General features: G+C 45.2%; 1 protein-coding gene across 3 annotated transcripts in view; it reads right to left on the reverse strand.

The window, feature by feature from the left end:
- The window catches only part of LOC142288327 (uncharacterized), a 936,281-nt gene extending 927,338 nt beyond the window's left edge, over window positions 1-8,943 (reverse strand). For all 3 annotated transcript variants that reach the window (XM_075333504.1, XM_075333506.1, XM_075333503.1), the window contains exon 1: window positions 8,771-8,943. In XM_075333504.1, the coding sequence (XP_075189619.1) occupies window positions 8,771-8,827 (57 nt within the window). In that variant the 5' untranslated portion in view covers window positions 8,828-8,943. The remainder of the gene's footprint in view (window positions 1-8,770) is intronic.
- Between the last annotated feature and the right edge of the window lie 10,059 nt (window positions 8,944-19,002).

Consider the following 19,002-nt stretch of genomic DNA (forward strand, 5'->3'; position numbering starts at 1 on the left):
CAGAAAAATCCGCAGATAGAGAGTCCCGTGGGCACATAGCCTTAATGATTGTTGTACGTATACCCTCTTTCACTTGTAAAGTGCCATGGAATAAATGGCGCTATAATAATAAATAATAATAATAATAATAATTTGTATGGGTGCGAACCGTCCAAAATACACTGCAAATTGCAGCATGCAGTGGGTTTTTTTCTCATGCCGACTCAGTATTAGAAGAAGAAAAAAAAAACAACTCTATCCACCACTGCCCCATAGTATAATATTGGAGAGAGTGTTATAATACAATGGATAGCACTCGCCCGAGTTATACGCAAATGTGAGGGAACCCTTATCGATGTACTTTATGTAATTGGAAAATAATGAGAATACTGATAAAACTACTAGTAAACTACAAGACTGATGGGCTAAACATTTTAGGGATCTGTTCAGAAAGATTACATGGAAAGAAAGATTCAAGGAGACTAGCAAAAAACACTGCATCATACAGAGCCGGCTGTCAGTCAGTGCCAGGGGGCGATTCCAGCCGCCCCTCACTATGCACTGGCGGTGGATGAAACCGCACCAATTCTGCCTCTATGACAAAGCCCGAGGCTGCCGGGAGGAATAAAGATCTTTTCCTCCCAGCAAGTAGGGCTCTCAGTGTGGCGGCCGCATGGCATCAGAACGCTGCTACATTGCAGACTAACCCCTTATCTGTGGATAACAGCATTTTGTTTTGTTTTTTTTATAACTAAAATTTTATTAAATTATTTCCAAAGCATACAAAGAAAAATATCATGAATATGCCCCACAAGCATGTGGACTATAGCAAAAAGCCATATATCAGGGCACACATCTTATTATCCATTAATATAAGAAAGACAAGGACTATAAAAAGACACACACTGCAATACGAGACAAGAAAACAAGGGGCAAAGGGGTACATAAAGTACAGGTGAGTATATAGGATTTCCGTAAAGACCATACAGACAGTATTTTGTTTTTTTTACATGACAGGTACGTCATAAATTACTAGCATATTAGGATACTATTGGAAACAAAACTTGTCATAACCATATAACACATTACGGCATGTGGACGCCCTATATAGGGTTAATCCATTGCCCACACAAGCTCCTGAACAATGTAGAAAAACAAGAGAAGTACTATTGTGTCAAAAATTAATCAATACATTTTTATTCGTTATACAAAAACTTCACTTAGTGGAAAGGATGACAAAAATGGTTGTATTAAAAACACAAAAAAAAAACAAGCATGAAGAGGGATCACAGACTGTTATGAGGTCACTAGAGATGCATATAAGGCACCGATTGGGGTATACAAATAACCCCTTTGGGTTATAAATGTTCACATGAGGGTACTGGTGAATTAAGAGCAAGGAGTCAACCTTGTTCAATATAATCTATACCAATGGATTGCCAAATGCGAGAAGTGCAAGTGCTGAGATTAAACAAAGAAAATCAATGCAAAAATAAAAGGCAATAAGGTATCCGTACAAATATCAGCATCCCAAGATTAAAAAGATATCTCTATCAAACACCACGAGCTTCCAGGTGATCATACCGCAATAAGGTGCCGAATGCTAAAATGCAAGTTACTTGTTGGTAGAGGACAACTGAATGTCTCATGCAGAGGATGCACCTGATCTCGCCGACGCGCGTTTTGCCAGGGTAAAATAGCTGTGTGCTGCGATAGCTTCATCAGGGGGGAGTCATATTAGGATACTATCATATCAGGCAAGAGGAAGGCGCAGAACTCACATTGGAAGACAGGGAACAAGATGTGAACAAACCCTGAAGCTGCAACAAGGCTGAAATGTGAAAAAAAGATTTGATTTTTGTGGATGTCAGTTTGTTCTTCTAACTATGCCTGTACATAATTTCACAACCAGAAGCCGCCATACATACTGGATACCAATCTGCAGTACTATTTCTCAGTCAATAGCTATCTCTCCCAATGCCCTCCATGTCAGACAAGCGCCCGTGCTCTCTATGACAGATCCGCTGACATATTCCTCTGGGGGTAGATTATAGGGTACTTTACACGCTGCGATATCGGTACCGATATCGCTAGCGAGCGTACCCGCCCCCGTCAGTTGTGCGACACGGGCAAATCGCTGCCCGTGGTGCACAACATCGCTTACACCAGTCATGCTACTTACCTGCCTAGTGACGTCGCTGTGACCGGCGAACCACCTCCTTTCTAAGGAGCGGTTAGTTCGGCGTCATAGCGACGTCACTAAGTGGCCGCGCAATAGCAAAGGAGGGGTGGAGATGAGCGGGACGAACATCCCGCCCACCTCCTTCCTTCCTCATTGCCGGAGGACGCAGGTACGGTGAGTTTCCTCGTTCCTGCGGTGTCACATATAGCGATGTGTGCTGCCGCAGGAACGACAAACAACCTCGCTACTCACCTGTCAACGATTTTTGGTGTTGGAGCGACCTCTCCAATACCAACGATTTTTATCTCTTTTGTGATCATTTTAGGTCGCTCAGAGGTGTTATATGCTGCGATATCGCTAACGACGCCGGATGTGCGTCACAAACACCGAGACCCCGACGATATATCGTTAGCGATGTCGCAGCGTGTAAAGTACCCTTATCTCTGCACTAAACAATAGGATCACCAGATGAAACTCAAGAAATTGACTCCTTCTCTCCCCTCGGCATTATCTTTCGTGAGAAGTCGTGAGCCCCACATATTAACTGGTACGCCAATATTGGTTTTGGTTGACGTCAATCTAATGTCTATGGGGGTATAAAGGTGTTTTTCACTTTTATTAAAGTGGTGCCCAAGATTGGTGACATCACAACCACAGCCCACATCATCGCTGCTGCCAAACACTGAGCTCTGCAGACTGCTGCTCTCAGGGGTGACGTCATTGTTGTAGCCAACATACAGACCGGAGCAGCGGAAGGGAGCGAGCGCTGCACCCAGGGAGGGCGGGAACATCCCAGTTTGTGGTTTTAAAATAACGCAATCATTTGGGTGCACTCTGTTAATTTTGTTAAAGTATATACACCTACAGAGAAATATAATACTGGAACTCTGCACATCTTTATCTTTTGCCTTCATTTTTAGCTGGTGCATCTGACTCTGCTTGGGTCAGATTTTCAGCTACAAGTGGTTTTTTTTTTTACTTTTTATTACTAAATGTTAAAGATTGATACAAAAATTACACAAAAGTACTAATTATTTTATAAAACAAAACTATATGGGTGTGGGATCATAATTTTTTTTATATATATATATATATATATATATATTTTATATCAAAGTGGAAAATTGTTCAATTAGTAAAATAGTTAAAAAGACGCTCAAAGTTCATGATCCCACCTGATCTGACAAGGGAAATGAAGAAATGTAAGGTCATTCTGGGTGTACAGCTGCTAAGGCAACGCAGCCCATGAGCAGCTTGTATTAGCCGTACTTTTGGAGGATAATTGTGGAGGATATTTAGTCCTCTTTTTGTTGTTATATATATATATATATATATATATATATATATATATATATATATATATATATATATATATATATATATTACTGTAGGGACCTACAAGTATGAGGAACCGTGACATGGTTTCTAGGCTACCATTATTTTGGCCATAATATCAACTAATACCTCAGATATTTTGTATATATATTTTTTTGCACATAACATTTATACAGGGTGCAGCCAGGCCCCTTTATGTTTGGACTTGCATAATGGAATCCCCGTGCCTTTATGGTGCACATAAGTACCGGGCAGCCCGTCTGATCGAATAGTATGGGCGTGTAATAGGCTGCTGAGTGGGTTACTATGCGCCTGTAAGTGTGAACGGCGCCCTATGCAAGCCACTGTTGTGTAAGTTTATCATCCAGCGATCACCCCCTCCATATTCTGGAGTTGTGTGAGTGATTTTCTCCTCTTGCACCTGTGATACTGCCATCTATTGGGGGTCTGGTTACACCCTGGTACGTAGTGCATTCGTTTTTTAGCCTGGGCAGTTCACCGCTGCTTTAGGCTATGTGCGCACGTTGCGTACTAGCCCTGCAGAAATTTCTGCAGCGATCTGAAGAGCACACGTGCGCTTCAAATCGCTGCAGAAAATGTCCGTAGAGAAAAAAAAAAAAAGCCGATTCCATGCGCTCTGCCTGCAGCTCCTGCCATAGACAGAGCAGGGGCTGCTGGCAAAGCGCACGGAAGAAGTGACATGTCACTTCTTAGAACGCAGCGCTTCGGGCAGCAGCCGAAGCGCTGCGCTCTAAGACGCCACGTGCGCACGGCTCCTGCACAATTTCCATAGACTGTGCAGGGGACGCAGGACGCATGCAGTTACGCTGCGCTACAAAGCGCAGCGTAACTGCATGTATTTACGCAACGTGCGCACATAGCCTTATCCTGCTGTGAGTGTATTAGGCTACTTTCACACTTGCGTTGGACGGCATCCGTTGCATTGCGTTGTGTGACAGATGCAACGGATGCATTGCATATAGTGGCACAACGGATGCTACGGATCGTACAAAATAACACAATCCGTTATAGTTTTTTTTTTCTTGACTTTACACATCTGAGCATGCGCAGTTGAGTAAAGAAGGTTGCGTTAACGGAATCCGTCAAATGACGGATTCTAACTGAATTCGCCACCATAGGCGTCCATTATAAAAACAACGGACGCCGACGGAATCCTGCAGGTTGCGTTTTTTTGACACTCCGCCAAGCGCAGAAAAACGCTATATGCAGTGTTCCATCCGCCAGGTGGATGCAACGCTGCGTCAGCTGACAGATGCAACGCCAGATTTCACAATGCAAATTGTATAAATTATTAAAGAGATCTATTGGATCTTATGAGGCCGTTGTACTTACCGTACTTTGAAAACGCATATCAGAATGGCTGCATACGCCATTTTGGAAGTAGTTTTCATGCTTGAAATTAAAAGAAGCATTTTGAGCCCAGCTTTGAACTCAAGACATTGGATTATATATCCATTCAGACATGGAGTTTCAGTGTAATTATACTAGTCTCATCAAGTCTATTGTATATAATTTGGATTGAGAAATCTGGTTCACTTTACATGAATGCAGTGAGAGCTGATTCTGGCATGAAGGTGAGCAGCACTTCAGTCAGCGGTCTAAGGTGTATTAGAGGGCAAATTAATGCACAAAATGCGCTGGAACAGCCTCAGGAGCTGAACTCCCCACAGGAGGCAGAGGCTGGCTGGATTACATCACCGGCATCGGAAACTGTTGTTAACCATTTAAATGCTGCTGTCATTCTCCGACATCTGCATTTTAATGGAGCAAATGCGACAAGACAGCGGGGTTCCCATGGCAGCTGGGGGTCTGCTGTAGGCCTCTGTTGCTACCATTTTGGTTTGTTGATACTGCGTTATTGAAGTGTATAGTAGAAGCAATCTGATGACCGCAGGTATAAGTCATCTAAAATGACTTATAAAAATAAAGTAAAAATTTATGTTTCTGTCGCGGGCGAAGGAGGGGACGCCGCGCTCTCCCTCTGCTTGGGTCCGGCTGCCGCTGCGGCTGCTGCGGCCTGCTGCTGCTGCCGCTGCTCGGTGGCTCGAGCGATGGGCCGGATCCCGGAGACTCGAGCGGCGCTCCTCGCCCGTGAGTGAAAGGGGATTGGGTTTTGGGATAGTTTATTGTCCGTGACACCACCCACGGTTGTGGTGATTAAGTGGACACCACCGCTGCTCTGTGTGGGGATCCCGGGAGTGGTGGTATGGAGCAGCCAGTTGTTGATTTGTCCCTCCGTGGGTAGGGGTTTTGGTGCTCCCGGGGCCCAGTGATGGGGTTGGAATGGTGGACAGGCGGGTATGGGGCCTGTGGAGGTGCAGGGGCGCAGGGGCAGCGCTGTGCCGCACGGCACGGAGGTACTCACTCAGCCAGTAAACACGACACAGTTCTCGGTAAACAAACGGCTGGTTGGACGGGTCCCTCGGACGGTTACGGTGCTGCGGTTCCCTGCAGTTAGCGGTGACGGTCTCTTCCCTGCACCTATGTAAAGTCTTTTTGGTAGCGATGGGTTCCCACCGGTTACCCACTCCTCGGCTTCAATCTGGGCCGAAGGAGCCCTACTTTGCCCGCAGGCGCTGGCCCTGGGAAACTGGTGCCCTGGCAGTGGCGGTGTCTCCCCTTCACGGTCGGACTGTTGCCTTCAATCGGGACTTGGTTGTTAGGAGACAGACGTCCCCTTCACTGACGGATTTGGCAAATTATGGCGACTCCTAGCCTTGCCGGGATCCGAAAGGCCCCTGCCCTGGTGCTGACTGTTCTTCGTATACTGCTCCGGTACCGCCGGGTCACTACCCGTCCGCGGTCCTTCCAGCAACCTCCAAGCAGTCCCCCTGCAGACTATCACCGCCGTCTGCTGACCTTGCGGTCACAGTCCGGGGCACACACCCGGACCAACTTCAGGCTTGCTTAACTGTTCCTTTCTTTTCACTTCAGCTTCTCTCCTTTGCTCCTCTACCACTTTACTTCCTTCTACTTTCACTTCCCTCACTGATCTGCCTGGTTCTTCCCGCCTCCAGGGCTGTGAACTCCTCGGTGGGCGGAGCCAACCGCCTGGCCCACCCCCTGGTGTGGACATCAGCCCCTGGAGGAAGGCAACAAGGATTTTGGGTTAGCCTTGGTGTAACTGCAGGGAATGTGGGGTGCATGTGATGTTGTGACCTGTGACCCCTGGCTTGCCCAGGGCGTCACATTTCCCCTTGCTAAAAAAAAAAAAAAAAAAAAAAAAAAAAGTAAAAAAAATTAAAAAAACATTTGGTATTTGCTGCGTCTAGAAGCCCGGTCTATCAAAATAAAAACTGAAATAACTAATATCGTAAATGCCATAAAAAGAAAATAGGCATTTTTCTTATTTACACCACCCTAAAAAGCTACAATAAAAGCCGATGAAAATGTCACATATTCCCCAAATTGGTGAGAAAACATCATTCAGCTCCCCAGCAAAGCACGACCCGCGCCCGCGCCAGGGGTCAAAATGGAGAGCGGCTCAGTGTTTGGGAATACGGACAAAAAGCCATACAAGTTTGGTATCGCCGTCCCCGTCCTGACCTGTGGAGTCGGGGTCTGGGGTCACAGGAAAGTCATTGGGGGGGGGGGGGGGGAATACACACAGGAAAGTCATGGGGGGGGGGATACACACAGGAAAGTCATGGGGGGGGGATACACACAGGAAAGTCATGGGGGGGGGATACACACAGGAAAGTCATGGGGGGGGGATACACACAGGAAAGTCATGGGGGGGGGATACACACAGGAAAGTCATGGGGGGGGGATACACACAGGAAAGTCATGGGGGGGGGATACACACAGGAAAGTCATGGGGGGGGGATACACACAGGAAAGTCATGGGGGGGGATACACACAGGAAAGTCATGGGGGGGGGATACACACAGGAAAGTCATGGGGGGGGGATACACACAGGAAAGTCATGGGGGGGGATACACACAGGAAAGTCATGGGGGGGGGATACACACAGGAAAGTCATGGGGGGGGGATACACACAGGAAAGTCATGGGGGGGGGATACACACAGGAAAGTCATGGGGGGGGGATACACACAGGAAAGTCATGGGGGGGAGGATACACACAGGAAAGTCATGGGGGGGGGATACACACAGGAAAGTCATGGGGGGGGGATACACACAGGAAAGTCATGGGGGGGGGGATACACACAGGAAAGTCATGGGGGGGGGGATACACACAGGAAAGTCATGGGGGGGGGGATACACACAGGAAAGTCATGGGGGGGGGGATACACACAGGAAAGTCATGGGGGGGGGATACACACAGGAAAGTCATGGGGGGGGATACACACAGGAAAGTCATGGGGGGGGGGGATACACAGGAAAGTCATGGGGGGGGATACACACAGGAAAGTCATGGGGGGGGGGATACACACAGGAAAGTCATGGGGGGGGAGATACACACAGGAAAGTCATGGGGGGGGGGATACACACAGGAAAGTCATGGGGGGGGGGGATACACACAGGAAAGTCATGGGGGGGGGGATACACACAGGAAAGTCATGGGGGGGGGGATACACACAGGAAAGTCATGGGGGGGGGGATACACACAGGAAAGTCATGGGGGGGATACACACAGGAAAGTCATGGGGGGGATACACACAGGAAAGTCATGGGGGGGATACACACAGGAAAGTCATGGGGGGGATACACACAGGAAAGTCATGGGGGGGATACACACAGGAAAGTCATGGGGGGGATACACACAGGAAAGTCATGGGGGGATACACACAGGAAAGTCATGGGGGGGATACACACAGGAAAGTCATGGGGGGGATACACACAGGAAAGTCATGGGGGGGATACACACAGGAAAGTCATGGGGGGGATACACACAGGAAAGTCATGGGGGGGATACACACAGGAAAGTCATGGGGGGGATACACACAGGAAAGTCATGGGGGGATACACACAGGAAAGTCATGGGGGGGATACACACAGGAAAGTCATGGGGGGGATACACACAGGAAAGTCATGGGGGGGATACACACAGGAAAGTCATGGGGGGGATACACACAGGAAAGCCAGGACCGTCCTGTCAGGGGATACAGGCAGGGATGGTGACTGAGCACCACACACGGAGTGGGCAGCTCCGGGCCCTGACTGAGGCCCACGCCTGCCAAGGATAATGCAGCAGGCAGCGCAGGGGTTACAGGAAGAGGAGGCCATGCCAGTGCGTGCAGGGTTAACGCCGTGCCCTGTAGAAGGGGCGGGAGCGCGCACGCCGTACTCACGCATTGGGAGCTGCTGCTGCTGGGCTGAGCTCCGAACCAAGTACAGTTCTCCGCCATGCTGCCTCCTCCGCCGCCTCATACAGGCGCCCCCCCGGTATATCACACCGACTCTGCACAGGTTTTCCGTTACTAACGTTCACCGTCAGGCGTGCGAGGGTCGGCGGAGGAGCAGCTAGTGCGCATGCGCGTGTTGTGTATGCCCTCAGCCCATGTGGCCGGATCTGTGAGGAGCCTCCATTATCATCAGAGCTGCTGTGTAATGATAGCGGCTCATTGCTTGTCATTACACGCGTGCTAATGTACACAGTGGGGAATAGGCACAGGCAGCACCCCGCTCACAGCCTCCTGTTATGTTCAGATCTTCACAGGAGATTTTCAGCTTTGTCGTCTCCATCTTCCAAGACCCATAACCTTTATTTCCCCAAATAACTATTAGGGCTTTGTTGTTTGGGAAAATTTGAACTTTTCAAGACTCTTCATTTTATCTTGAAAACTTTCCAAGTGTAATGTCACAATTGTTTCTTGTTTGTTTACCTTGTACCTAATGGTAAAACTGAGCTTGCAGTGTGATTCCCCAGGTCAGGAAGAGCATGCAGGTGCTGGACAAGTATAGTGTTGGGGTTTTTTGTTTTTTTTTATATTGTACTGTGTTTAGCTTGACGTTGCAATCATCTTATTGCTTGAGCTATACATACCAGTGCATCAACACTTATGTATAGCGCAAATCACAATCTCCTATAAACGTGACAGGCACAGGGGTCTGCAGCAGGTCTCTGGCTGTCATGGAGGCGCCAATTGGCAGGTGGAATGATGCAGGTTAACTCCTACGGCCGAAACGCTGGCTGTTAAAGGGAACCTGTCAGGTGCAATATACACCCAGAACCACGAGCAGTTCTGGATACATATTGCTAATCCCTGCCTTACTGTCCCTGTATACACTAGCAGAGATAAAGAGATCTCTAGAAAAAGTATTTCTAAACATCTTTTTTTGTATGCTAGTAAGCGAGGGGATCAGTTCCATGGGCATTCGTTCCCCTGGCTAGTCGGCTCCATTAGCATGTTAGTTCGCCCTTGTGGGTCTGCCAACATGCTAATGAATGTGAAGCGTCAGAGGATGATCTCACCTCTCCACCACCATCACCGCCCGACACTGGATTTCGGCTTAGTGCACATGACCCCGGAGTTTCGGTCATGCGCTCTACTTCAGTTTGAAGCTAGGACGCATACACCTGACTTCATAGTGCGCATGACCGAAACTCCGGGGTCATGTGCACTGAGCCTAAATCCAGTGTCGGGGGGGTGATGGCAGCTGAGAGGTAAATGAGATCATCCTCTGACGCTGCTCATTTATTTCAAAAAGATCCATGGAGCCTCTGTTAGGAGTCTCGACACGGAAATAAGCCAGATATCCTCCGGGAAGGACCTAGCCAAGGAGTGGCTCTTTTTAGGAAACCACCATATTAAGTGGCCCTTTTAGTCAATATCCAGCTCTTGACGAATTTAAAGATATGACAAGCATGGATTCATGAAAGATAAGTCGTGTCTAACCAACCTGTTGGGATTCTATGAGGGGGTAAGTGCAAACCTGGATATTGGTAATGCAGCTGATGTGATTTCATGGGACTTTGCAAAGGCATTTGATACTGTACCACACAATAGCCTTATACTAAAGCTCCAGAAGCAAGGACTAGGGGAAACTATATGCAACTGGGTAAGGAATTGGCTAAAAGATAGGAAACAAAGAGTAGTCATAAATGATACATTCTCTAAATGGGCTATAGTCAGCAGTGGGGCACCGCAGGGATCGATGCTAGGACCGATTCTTTTTAATCTCTTTATTAATGACCTTGTGGATGGGATTGATAGTAAAGTGTCAGTCTTTGCTGATGACACCAAACTATAAAAAAACCAAAGAGAAAAATTGCATGAAAAATACCCTGACTATAAATAAATAAATTGCAAGTGCTTAATAACAGGGTACTTAGTGTATACATTTTTGCAAAAAGGTAAAAAGCTGTCTCACCTCGTCACGGTGTACCCATCTGAGACAGTCCCTAACCTACTGAAGTTAAAAACATTATCCATACCTGACTAGTGTCATGTCAAACTCCAATATGGATGGTGGCAAGTGGTCAGCTGTGTCCCAGATTAAATACACAGTGAAGTGAGACGCAATTAGTTGTTCAGTCTCAGTATTAGGAGGGCTGCGCCCCCAACTTGCAAAAAAGCAAGATAACATATAAAAACACAAAAAACCTGAGCTGAAACAATGTTCAGTAAACATGCAACATTAAGCATGTGAATTGCAGCCTTAAGACTAGAAAAAAACCAAAGAGAAAAATTGCATGAAAAATACCCTGACTATAAATAAATAAATTAAAGGGTATTTTTCATGCAATTTTTCTCTTTGGTTTTTTTCTAGTCTTAAGGCTGCAATTCACATGCTTAATGTTGCATGTTTACTGAACATTGTTTCAGCTCAGGTTTTTTGTGTTTTTATATGTTATCTTGCTTTTTTGCAAGTTGGGGGCGCAGCCCTCCTAATACTGAGACTGAACAACTAATTGCGTCTCACTTCACTGTGTATTTAATCTGGGACACAGCTGACCACTTGCCACCATCCATATTGGAGTTTGACATGACACTAGTCAGGTATGGATAATGTTTTTAACTTCAGTAGGTTAGGGACTGTCTCAGATGGGTACACCGTGACGAGGTGAGACAGCTTTTTACCTTTTTGCAAAAATGTATACACTAAGTACCCTGTTATTAAGCACTTGCAATTTATTTATTTATAGTCAGGGTATTTTTCATGCAATTTTTCTCTTTGGTTTTTTTCTAGTCTTAAGGCTGCAATTCACATGCTTAATGTTGCATGTTTACTGAACATTGTTTCAGCTCAGGTTTTTTGTGTTTTGACACCAAACTATGTAGGATATTAAAAACTGACCTTGATAGTACAATATTACAAAAAGATCTGGATAAGATGTCAGAATGGGCAGATACTTATCAAATGAGATTTAACAGTAAAAGTCCCAGAGAAGCGGTCATTTAACATTTCTACCTTTGGAACCCAGAGATGGGTCGAATGACCTGAAGGATTTTAGCTAACATCCTATAATCACCGTATTTTGTTCTGTAATTAAGGCCATTACTGTCGCACCACCGGAGGTTTTTGTTTTCCAACCTTTCAGGACTTCAGGGGGGAGCGTGAAATTTCTCGGACTTCTAGTGTTAATGTTGATAAATGGAAAGTAATGCACCTAGGACGGAGTAATCCTATAACTGCGTATGGATTAAATGGAAGTAAACTCGGGACTTCAGAACAGGAGAAGGACTTGGGTATTCTTATTACAAGTAAGCTGAGCAACAGTACTCAATGTCAAGCAGCAGCTGCTAAAGCAAACAAGATTTTTAGGGTGTATAAAAAGAGAGATTAGATCCCGTGATCCTAACATATACCCCTCTATAAATCACGTGTAAGGCCACATCTGGAATATGGGATCCAGTTTTGGGCTCCACATTTTAAAAAGGACATTCAGAAGTTAGGGGTACTGTACATGCTGCAACATCGCTAGCGTTTGCTAGTGATGTCGAGCGCGATAGCACCTGCCCTCGTCGCTCGTGCGACATTTGGTGCTCGCTGCCATAGCGGACATTATCGCTACGGCAGCGTCACACGCACATACCTGGTCAGCGTCGTCGCTGTGACCGCCGAACAATCCCTCCCTCAAAGGGGAGGTGCGTTCGGCATCATAGCGACGTCACTGCGGCATCACTAAGCGGCCGGCCAATAGAAGTGGAGGGGCGTAGATGAGCGGGACGTAACATCCCGCCCACCTTCTTCCTTCCTCATTGCCAGTGGACGCAGGTAAGGAGATGTTCGTCGCTTCCGCGGTGTCACAGCAATGTGTGATGCCGCATGACCGACGAACAACATTGTACCGGTGGCAGCAGCGATATTAAGGAAAGGAGCAACGTGTCAACGATCACCGTTTTGGAACGATTTTGCGATCGTTGATAGTCGCTCATTAGTGTTACACGCTGCGATGGTGCTACCGGCGCCGGATGTGCGTCACTAACGACGTGACCTCGACAATATATCAGTAGCGATGTCGCAGCATGTAAAGTACCCCTTAGAGTCAGTTCAAAGGCGGGCAACTAGAATGGAATAACAAGGAATGGAAGGCCTCCCATATGATGAGAGGTTGGAAAAGTTAGATTTGTTTAGCTTAGAAAAAAGATGTCTCTGGGTAGATCTCATTTATTTGTATAAATACATGTGTGGTCAATATAAAGGACTGGCACATGACTTATTTCTTCCAAAGACAATACTAAGGACCAGGGGGCATTCACTGCGAGTGAAAGAAAAGCGATTCCGGCAGCTAAATAGGAAAGGGTTCTTTACAGTTAGAGCAGTCAGACTGTGGAATACCCTACCACCACAAGAGGTAGTAATGGCAGATACTATAACCGCTTTTAGAAAAAGGGCTGGATGATTTCCTCAGTACACACAACATTGTTGGTTATAAGTGACTTAGGGACGAAATGTAGAATTGGTGGAGCAAGGTTGAACTAGATGGACCTAGGTCTTTTTTCAACCTAAGAAACTGTAACAAGGGAAATACCAAGGGATTGCTCCTCATCAGAGTGGAGTAGGATTCTGGCGAGGTGGGAGCAATGCCTAGTAGACCAGCAAGACAAAACAATCACTGATCTCCGGGAGACCAGCAAGAATCCTACTCCACACTGATGAGGGGCAATAGATCGGGCATTTCTGAGCTCGGCGACCAGCATTGCTGTGATCAGCAGAAATGCTGTGTTCCTGTGAGTGCCAGCACTCGTCCGGCATTCACAGGAAATGAGTCATAACAACAACATGGGTCATCATCTGACCCCACACTGTGAAGGCAACCCATTGGCACCCCATGATCGCATCACAAGGCCGCCGTGGACAAGGGCGATTCCCGCCGGAGCGTGTTAGATCGTGCTGTCAGTTTAACAGCGCAATCTAAGGGGTTAACAGGTGTGGGTAGATCTATCCACCCGCACCTGTTAGTCATACTTGTCTGCTGATCAGATCAGCAAATGTGTGGGGATGACCACGCAAGCCCATGGTAACGGGAGGAAGGTGGCCTTTGACGTATATATATGTCCTAGGTCATGAAGCGGTTAAAGAAAGACAATAGAGAAGAAAAGGAAGGAAGAAAAAAAGGGGAAGAGGATGAGTGCTAACAATTATATTGTAAAGTAGTCTCATTTGTCAAGTATATCAATTCAAGAGACCTAATGAAGAATCATTACAGAGAGGGGGGAGCCAGGACTGCCGATGAATGGAATGCAACAAATACCGTAAGTGTAAAATTCACAAATTCATTCCTACATTCAAACTGTGTTTGTTTTTTCTTCACTGATGAAGAATCAGTATATTCCCTAAACATTCCTGGAGAAAATTCTGGTTTATCAAAAATTGGAGACAGAGGGCCCGATACGTTAGAAATTTTAAACTTTAAAATAATTTGACCCCAGGTACGGAGAAGATCACAAGTTAAAAAGAGAAGCGATGCAGAGAAAGGGCGAGATCTTTTGGTAATTCAGGGCAAGGAGCTTAATGTTAAATGAGAAAATGAGAATTTAAGTCCAGCACCATGAAACCAGTTCATCAGACTTACCAAACTAGCTGCACGGTAGTAAGACCGAAAATCCTGAAGTCCAGCACCTCCCCAGAGTTTGTATCTGTTTAAGAATCTACATAGTAAGTGAGGCCTGTTGGATCTACAAATGAAGTCGCAACAAGCTGTATCCAGGCTGTTGAAAAAATGTACCGGGCAGCTCTATAAGGAGTGAAATGGATAAAGGGATTTAGGGAGGATAGCCATCTTTAGCACATTAGTTCTACCAAACCATGACAGGTGCGCCTTGTCAAACAATTTTAAGATGATTTACAACATGAGCAAGCAGCAGCGTGTGCATGTAGTGAAAAAGTTGATGTTAATTGTATGCCTAAATATTTATTTGAGGAGGAACACCATTGATATTAAGAATCTCTGATTTAGTAAGATTAACCTCCAAAAATGCTCAAGAAGCTATATTTCTTAAATTCTTCTTGGATTTGTAAAGTATAATGAGAAATCACCTTCATATAAGGCAAATTTATGTACATTATGATCAGCAGAGATTCTTTGAATATCTGAATCCATTTCTTAAAGGGAACCTGTCAGCAGAAATTTCCCCTAAAACCTAACAGATTCCCCCTCTGCAGCTCCTGGGCTGCATTCTAGAAAGGTCCCTGTTATTATTGTGCCCCCTTTCTGACCAAAAAAAAGAGTTTATAAAGAGGTACCTTTTTGGCTTCGGATTCTATAAATGTGACACGGGGGCGGGCAGCCTGATGGCCGTTATTCTGCCCCCTGGTCCTGTATGCCGCCCCCATCGCTGATTTCCATACTTTTGGACGCCGCCCACTGCTCCAGCCATCCCCGCGCATGCCCAGTGCCAGTCTCACGGGACTGAGCAGTGTGACCGCTGGTGACGTGTGCGCAGACAAGTGATTATGGGCGGGACTGTGACTGTTATCAGCAAGTACCCGCCCATAATCTCGTGAGCGCGCAAACCTCTCCAGCGGTCACACTGTGCTCAGTGTAGATGCTAGACTGTATGGGCTGCTTCCAGGGATGACGTCCCTTTGTCACGTGATAGGGGCGTGTTCAAAATACTATCACGTGACAAAGGGACGTCATCCCTGGAAGCAGCCCATACAGTCTAGCATCTACACTGAGCACAGTGTGACCGCTGGAGAGGTTTGCGCGCTCACGAGATTATGGGCGGGTACTTGCTGATAACAGTCACAGTCCCGCCCATAATCACTTGTCTGCGCACACGTCACCAGCGGTCACACTGCTCAGTCCCGTGAGACTGGCACTGGGCATGCGCGGGGATGGCTGGAGCAGTGGGCGGCGTCCAAAAGTATGGAAATCAGCGATGGGGGCGGCATACAGGACCAGGGGGCAGAATAACGGCCATCAGGCTGCCCGCCCCCGTGTCACATTTATAGAATCCGAAGCCAAAAAGGTACCTCTTTATAAACTCTTTTTTTTGGTCAGAAAGGGGGCACAATAATAACAGGGACCTTTCTAGAATGCAGCCCAGGAGCTGCAGAGGGGGAATCTGTTAGGTTTTAGGGGAAATTTCTGCTGACAGGTTCCCTTTAAGGCTATTGCCAAATGTTCCATTAGTTTAATGTATAGAAAAGGAGAGAGTGGGCATCCCTGTCTGGTCCCATTAGAAACAACAAAATAATATGAAAAGAATCCATTACACCTAACTTTAGTAGAAAGGTTGATATAAAGCCTTTATTTTGTTGAGTATATTAGGACCAAGTTTGATCTGTTTAAGGGTGCTTTGCAAGAATGGCCAGCCAACACAAATGCTTTTTCAGCATCGATTGAGAGAATACAGGTAGGGGTTTACTTAGCTTTACCATGTGTAATATGGAGCATTGTTTTAATTTTGTTGTCTCTTGGTTCTCTATGAAGAGGACAAACCTTGTAATAATCTTGGAAATAATTTCACATTTGGGTCATTCCATGTCAAGTGGACCAGTTTTAAAAATCGTCCCCACTCGACCTTCTCCGATTTTGCTGAAAATTTTTAAGGATGTACATCTATGTTTGAAAAGAGGTTCTGTAATTTTTAGGGCCAGATCTCAAATACATTGGGCACTGTTGACCTTTCACTGGAGGTTCCACCAAGCCTGCGGCTTCAGCTAAGAGGATTTTGCAAACTTTGGCACATAGCCATTAGAGTTCTGTACTGGCTATGGTGCTGAAATTTGGCACACTAGCTCAACTTTTGCTGCTAAACACGATAAAACTATTACCGGCTATGACAAAACAATATTTTGGCCGCAATTTTGTGTCAAAGTTTCTTGTAAAACGCCTCGCATAAAATTTATGCCTAACTTTGCCCATATATAACTCAAGACCAAAAACCAACAGTAACTGGTGCTTTGCCCTGTACACCAAACATCTACATGACTTTGCATTGCTGCAATATCATGGTCAAAGCATATGTGTTTGTGGAAATATTCACACCCACATATGATGAAAAACTTAAAAAAGCCGAATTTTACCTATTTTTAGGTCAAATTTCTCAAAAAGGGTACCCCTAAAATATATTAATTCTGATATCATTAGAAAGAACACATTTTTCTCTACAAGGATCATTGGTTTGTTTTTTTTTTGGAGTCTCTCAGTTTAAGAAAAGAAAAATAACACTGAACTGGTGTTATTTATTATTACGCAATGAATGGTAACAGCACTATTCAAACCCTTGCGTTGGTCCATGGTGGTTATACCACAACCAATTCCCTAAGAATTGGTATTATAATCCTATTAAGAATTGTAATAATGCTGTCTTTCCAGAATTGGCAGCCCCATCGCCTAGGAGCCATGGCCGATAGCCGTCCAAGGCCAGCCGCGGGCGGTCTCTTTATCGCAGGTTCCAAAGCCTGAGGGTGGGTGTCTTTGCCTAGGATCCCAAGCCTAATATTGGGTATCTTTTGTTGGTTCCCAAGCCATAATGTTCAGTCTAAGTGGTCTGGAATTGTTGCTGAATTTGCAACATAATGGGTTCAGAGAAGCTGTATTGTCGGCCCATTGCTGTTGCAGCTGCTGCTGGAATTATTGCAATGATTGACTGCTCGGGAATCCAGCATGTATCATTTTTCACAGGCCAGTGAAAGAAGCTAGCTGGTCCATGAGGATGCATAAAATTTATTAATGCATCATGGGCGTCGACTGAAATTTCAGAAATATTTCCAATCCACCAGTTCCTATCGTAAATGCAGGCAATGTATTGCCCTGGCTGGAGGTTTGCAATTGGCACAAAAGGCATTTCTGCTCTGACAGATCTATCTACATGGGCAATGAAAGATGATGGGTCATTTGACACCCTTGAAATGCAAATCTTTTTGTCATCAATTGGCACAAACTGGTGATTTTCTCTTGTTCCAGCAATTGGATGTCCATCTTTGAACCTTTCCTCTTTAACTACCCCTATTTCGTCAATTTTTTCTTTTGGAACAAAAAAAAACCTTGATTCTATGTAGTTGCTCGTTGCAAAAGTTGAATAAATCCACCGGGGTCAGTATTTGGTTTTCAGTTGGGCGTTGAACACTGGCACGAGCTGCCAACCTATTTGCTGTCCCTCCAATCCCATCACAGGGCGACTTTCCATGACTGGTACCAAAAAAATTCCATTCAGCGCTGATATTGAAATCAGCATTGTGGTGGCACAAGTTGAGAAAATTTTTGAAATTTTTGTACTGGGCTCCAGATCCATCGCTGAAGTAGTGGATATGACGAATCCCATAGATGAGTCTTGAGATACTCCACAATTACTGCTAAGAAAGTGTGGACTGCAACTGTGTCATGTCGTGAGCAATCACTGATTAGTTATTATTAGTTATTATTATTAGTCAATAACTTTTCATAAATAAAAAGGTTTATAGGTCTTTGATTATAATAGACATTGCTAGCAACAATACAACTCTGTAACATGTGATAAGAATCTGAAAATCAAACACAAAATCAATGCATTACACGCATAAATAACACCAAGTTCAGTGGCATTTTTCTTTTCTTAAACTGAGAGACTCCAAAAAAAAACCAATGATCCTTGTAGAGAAAAATGTGCTCTTTCTAATGATATTTGAATTAATATATTTTAGGGGTACCCTTTTTGAAAAATTTGACCTAAAAATAGGTCAAATTCGGCTTTTTTAAGTTTTTCATCATATGTGGGTGTGAATATTTCCACAAATACATATGCTTTAACCTTGATATTGCAGCAATGCAAAGTCATGTAGATGTTTGGTGTAAAGCACCAGTTACTATTGGTTTTTGGTCTTGAGTTATATATGGGCAAAGTTAGGCATACATTTTATGCGAGGCATTTTACAAGCTACTTTGACACAAAATTGCGGCCAAAATATTGTTTTGTCATAGCGGTAATAGTTTTATCGTGTTTAGCAGCAAAAGTTGAGCTAGTATGCCAAATTTCAGCATCATAGCCAGTACAGAACTCTAATGGCTATATTCCAAAGTTTGCAAAATCCTCTTAGCTGAAGCCGCAGGCTTGGTGGAACCTCCAGTGAAAGGTCAACAGTGCCCAATGTATTTGAGATCTGGCCCTAAAAATGTACAGAACCTCTTTTCAAACATACATGTACA

This window comes from Anomaloglossus baeobatrachus, chromosome 2, assembly GCF_048569485.1.
Source record: "Anomaloglossus baeobatrachus isolate aAnoBae1 chromosome 2, aAnoBae1.hap1, whole genome shotgun sequence".
NCBI lineage: Eukaryota > Metazoa > Chordata > Amphibia > Anura > Aromobatidae > Anomaloglossus > Anomaloglossus baeobatrachus.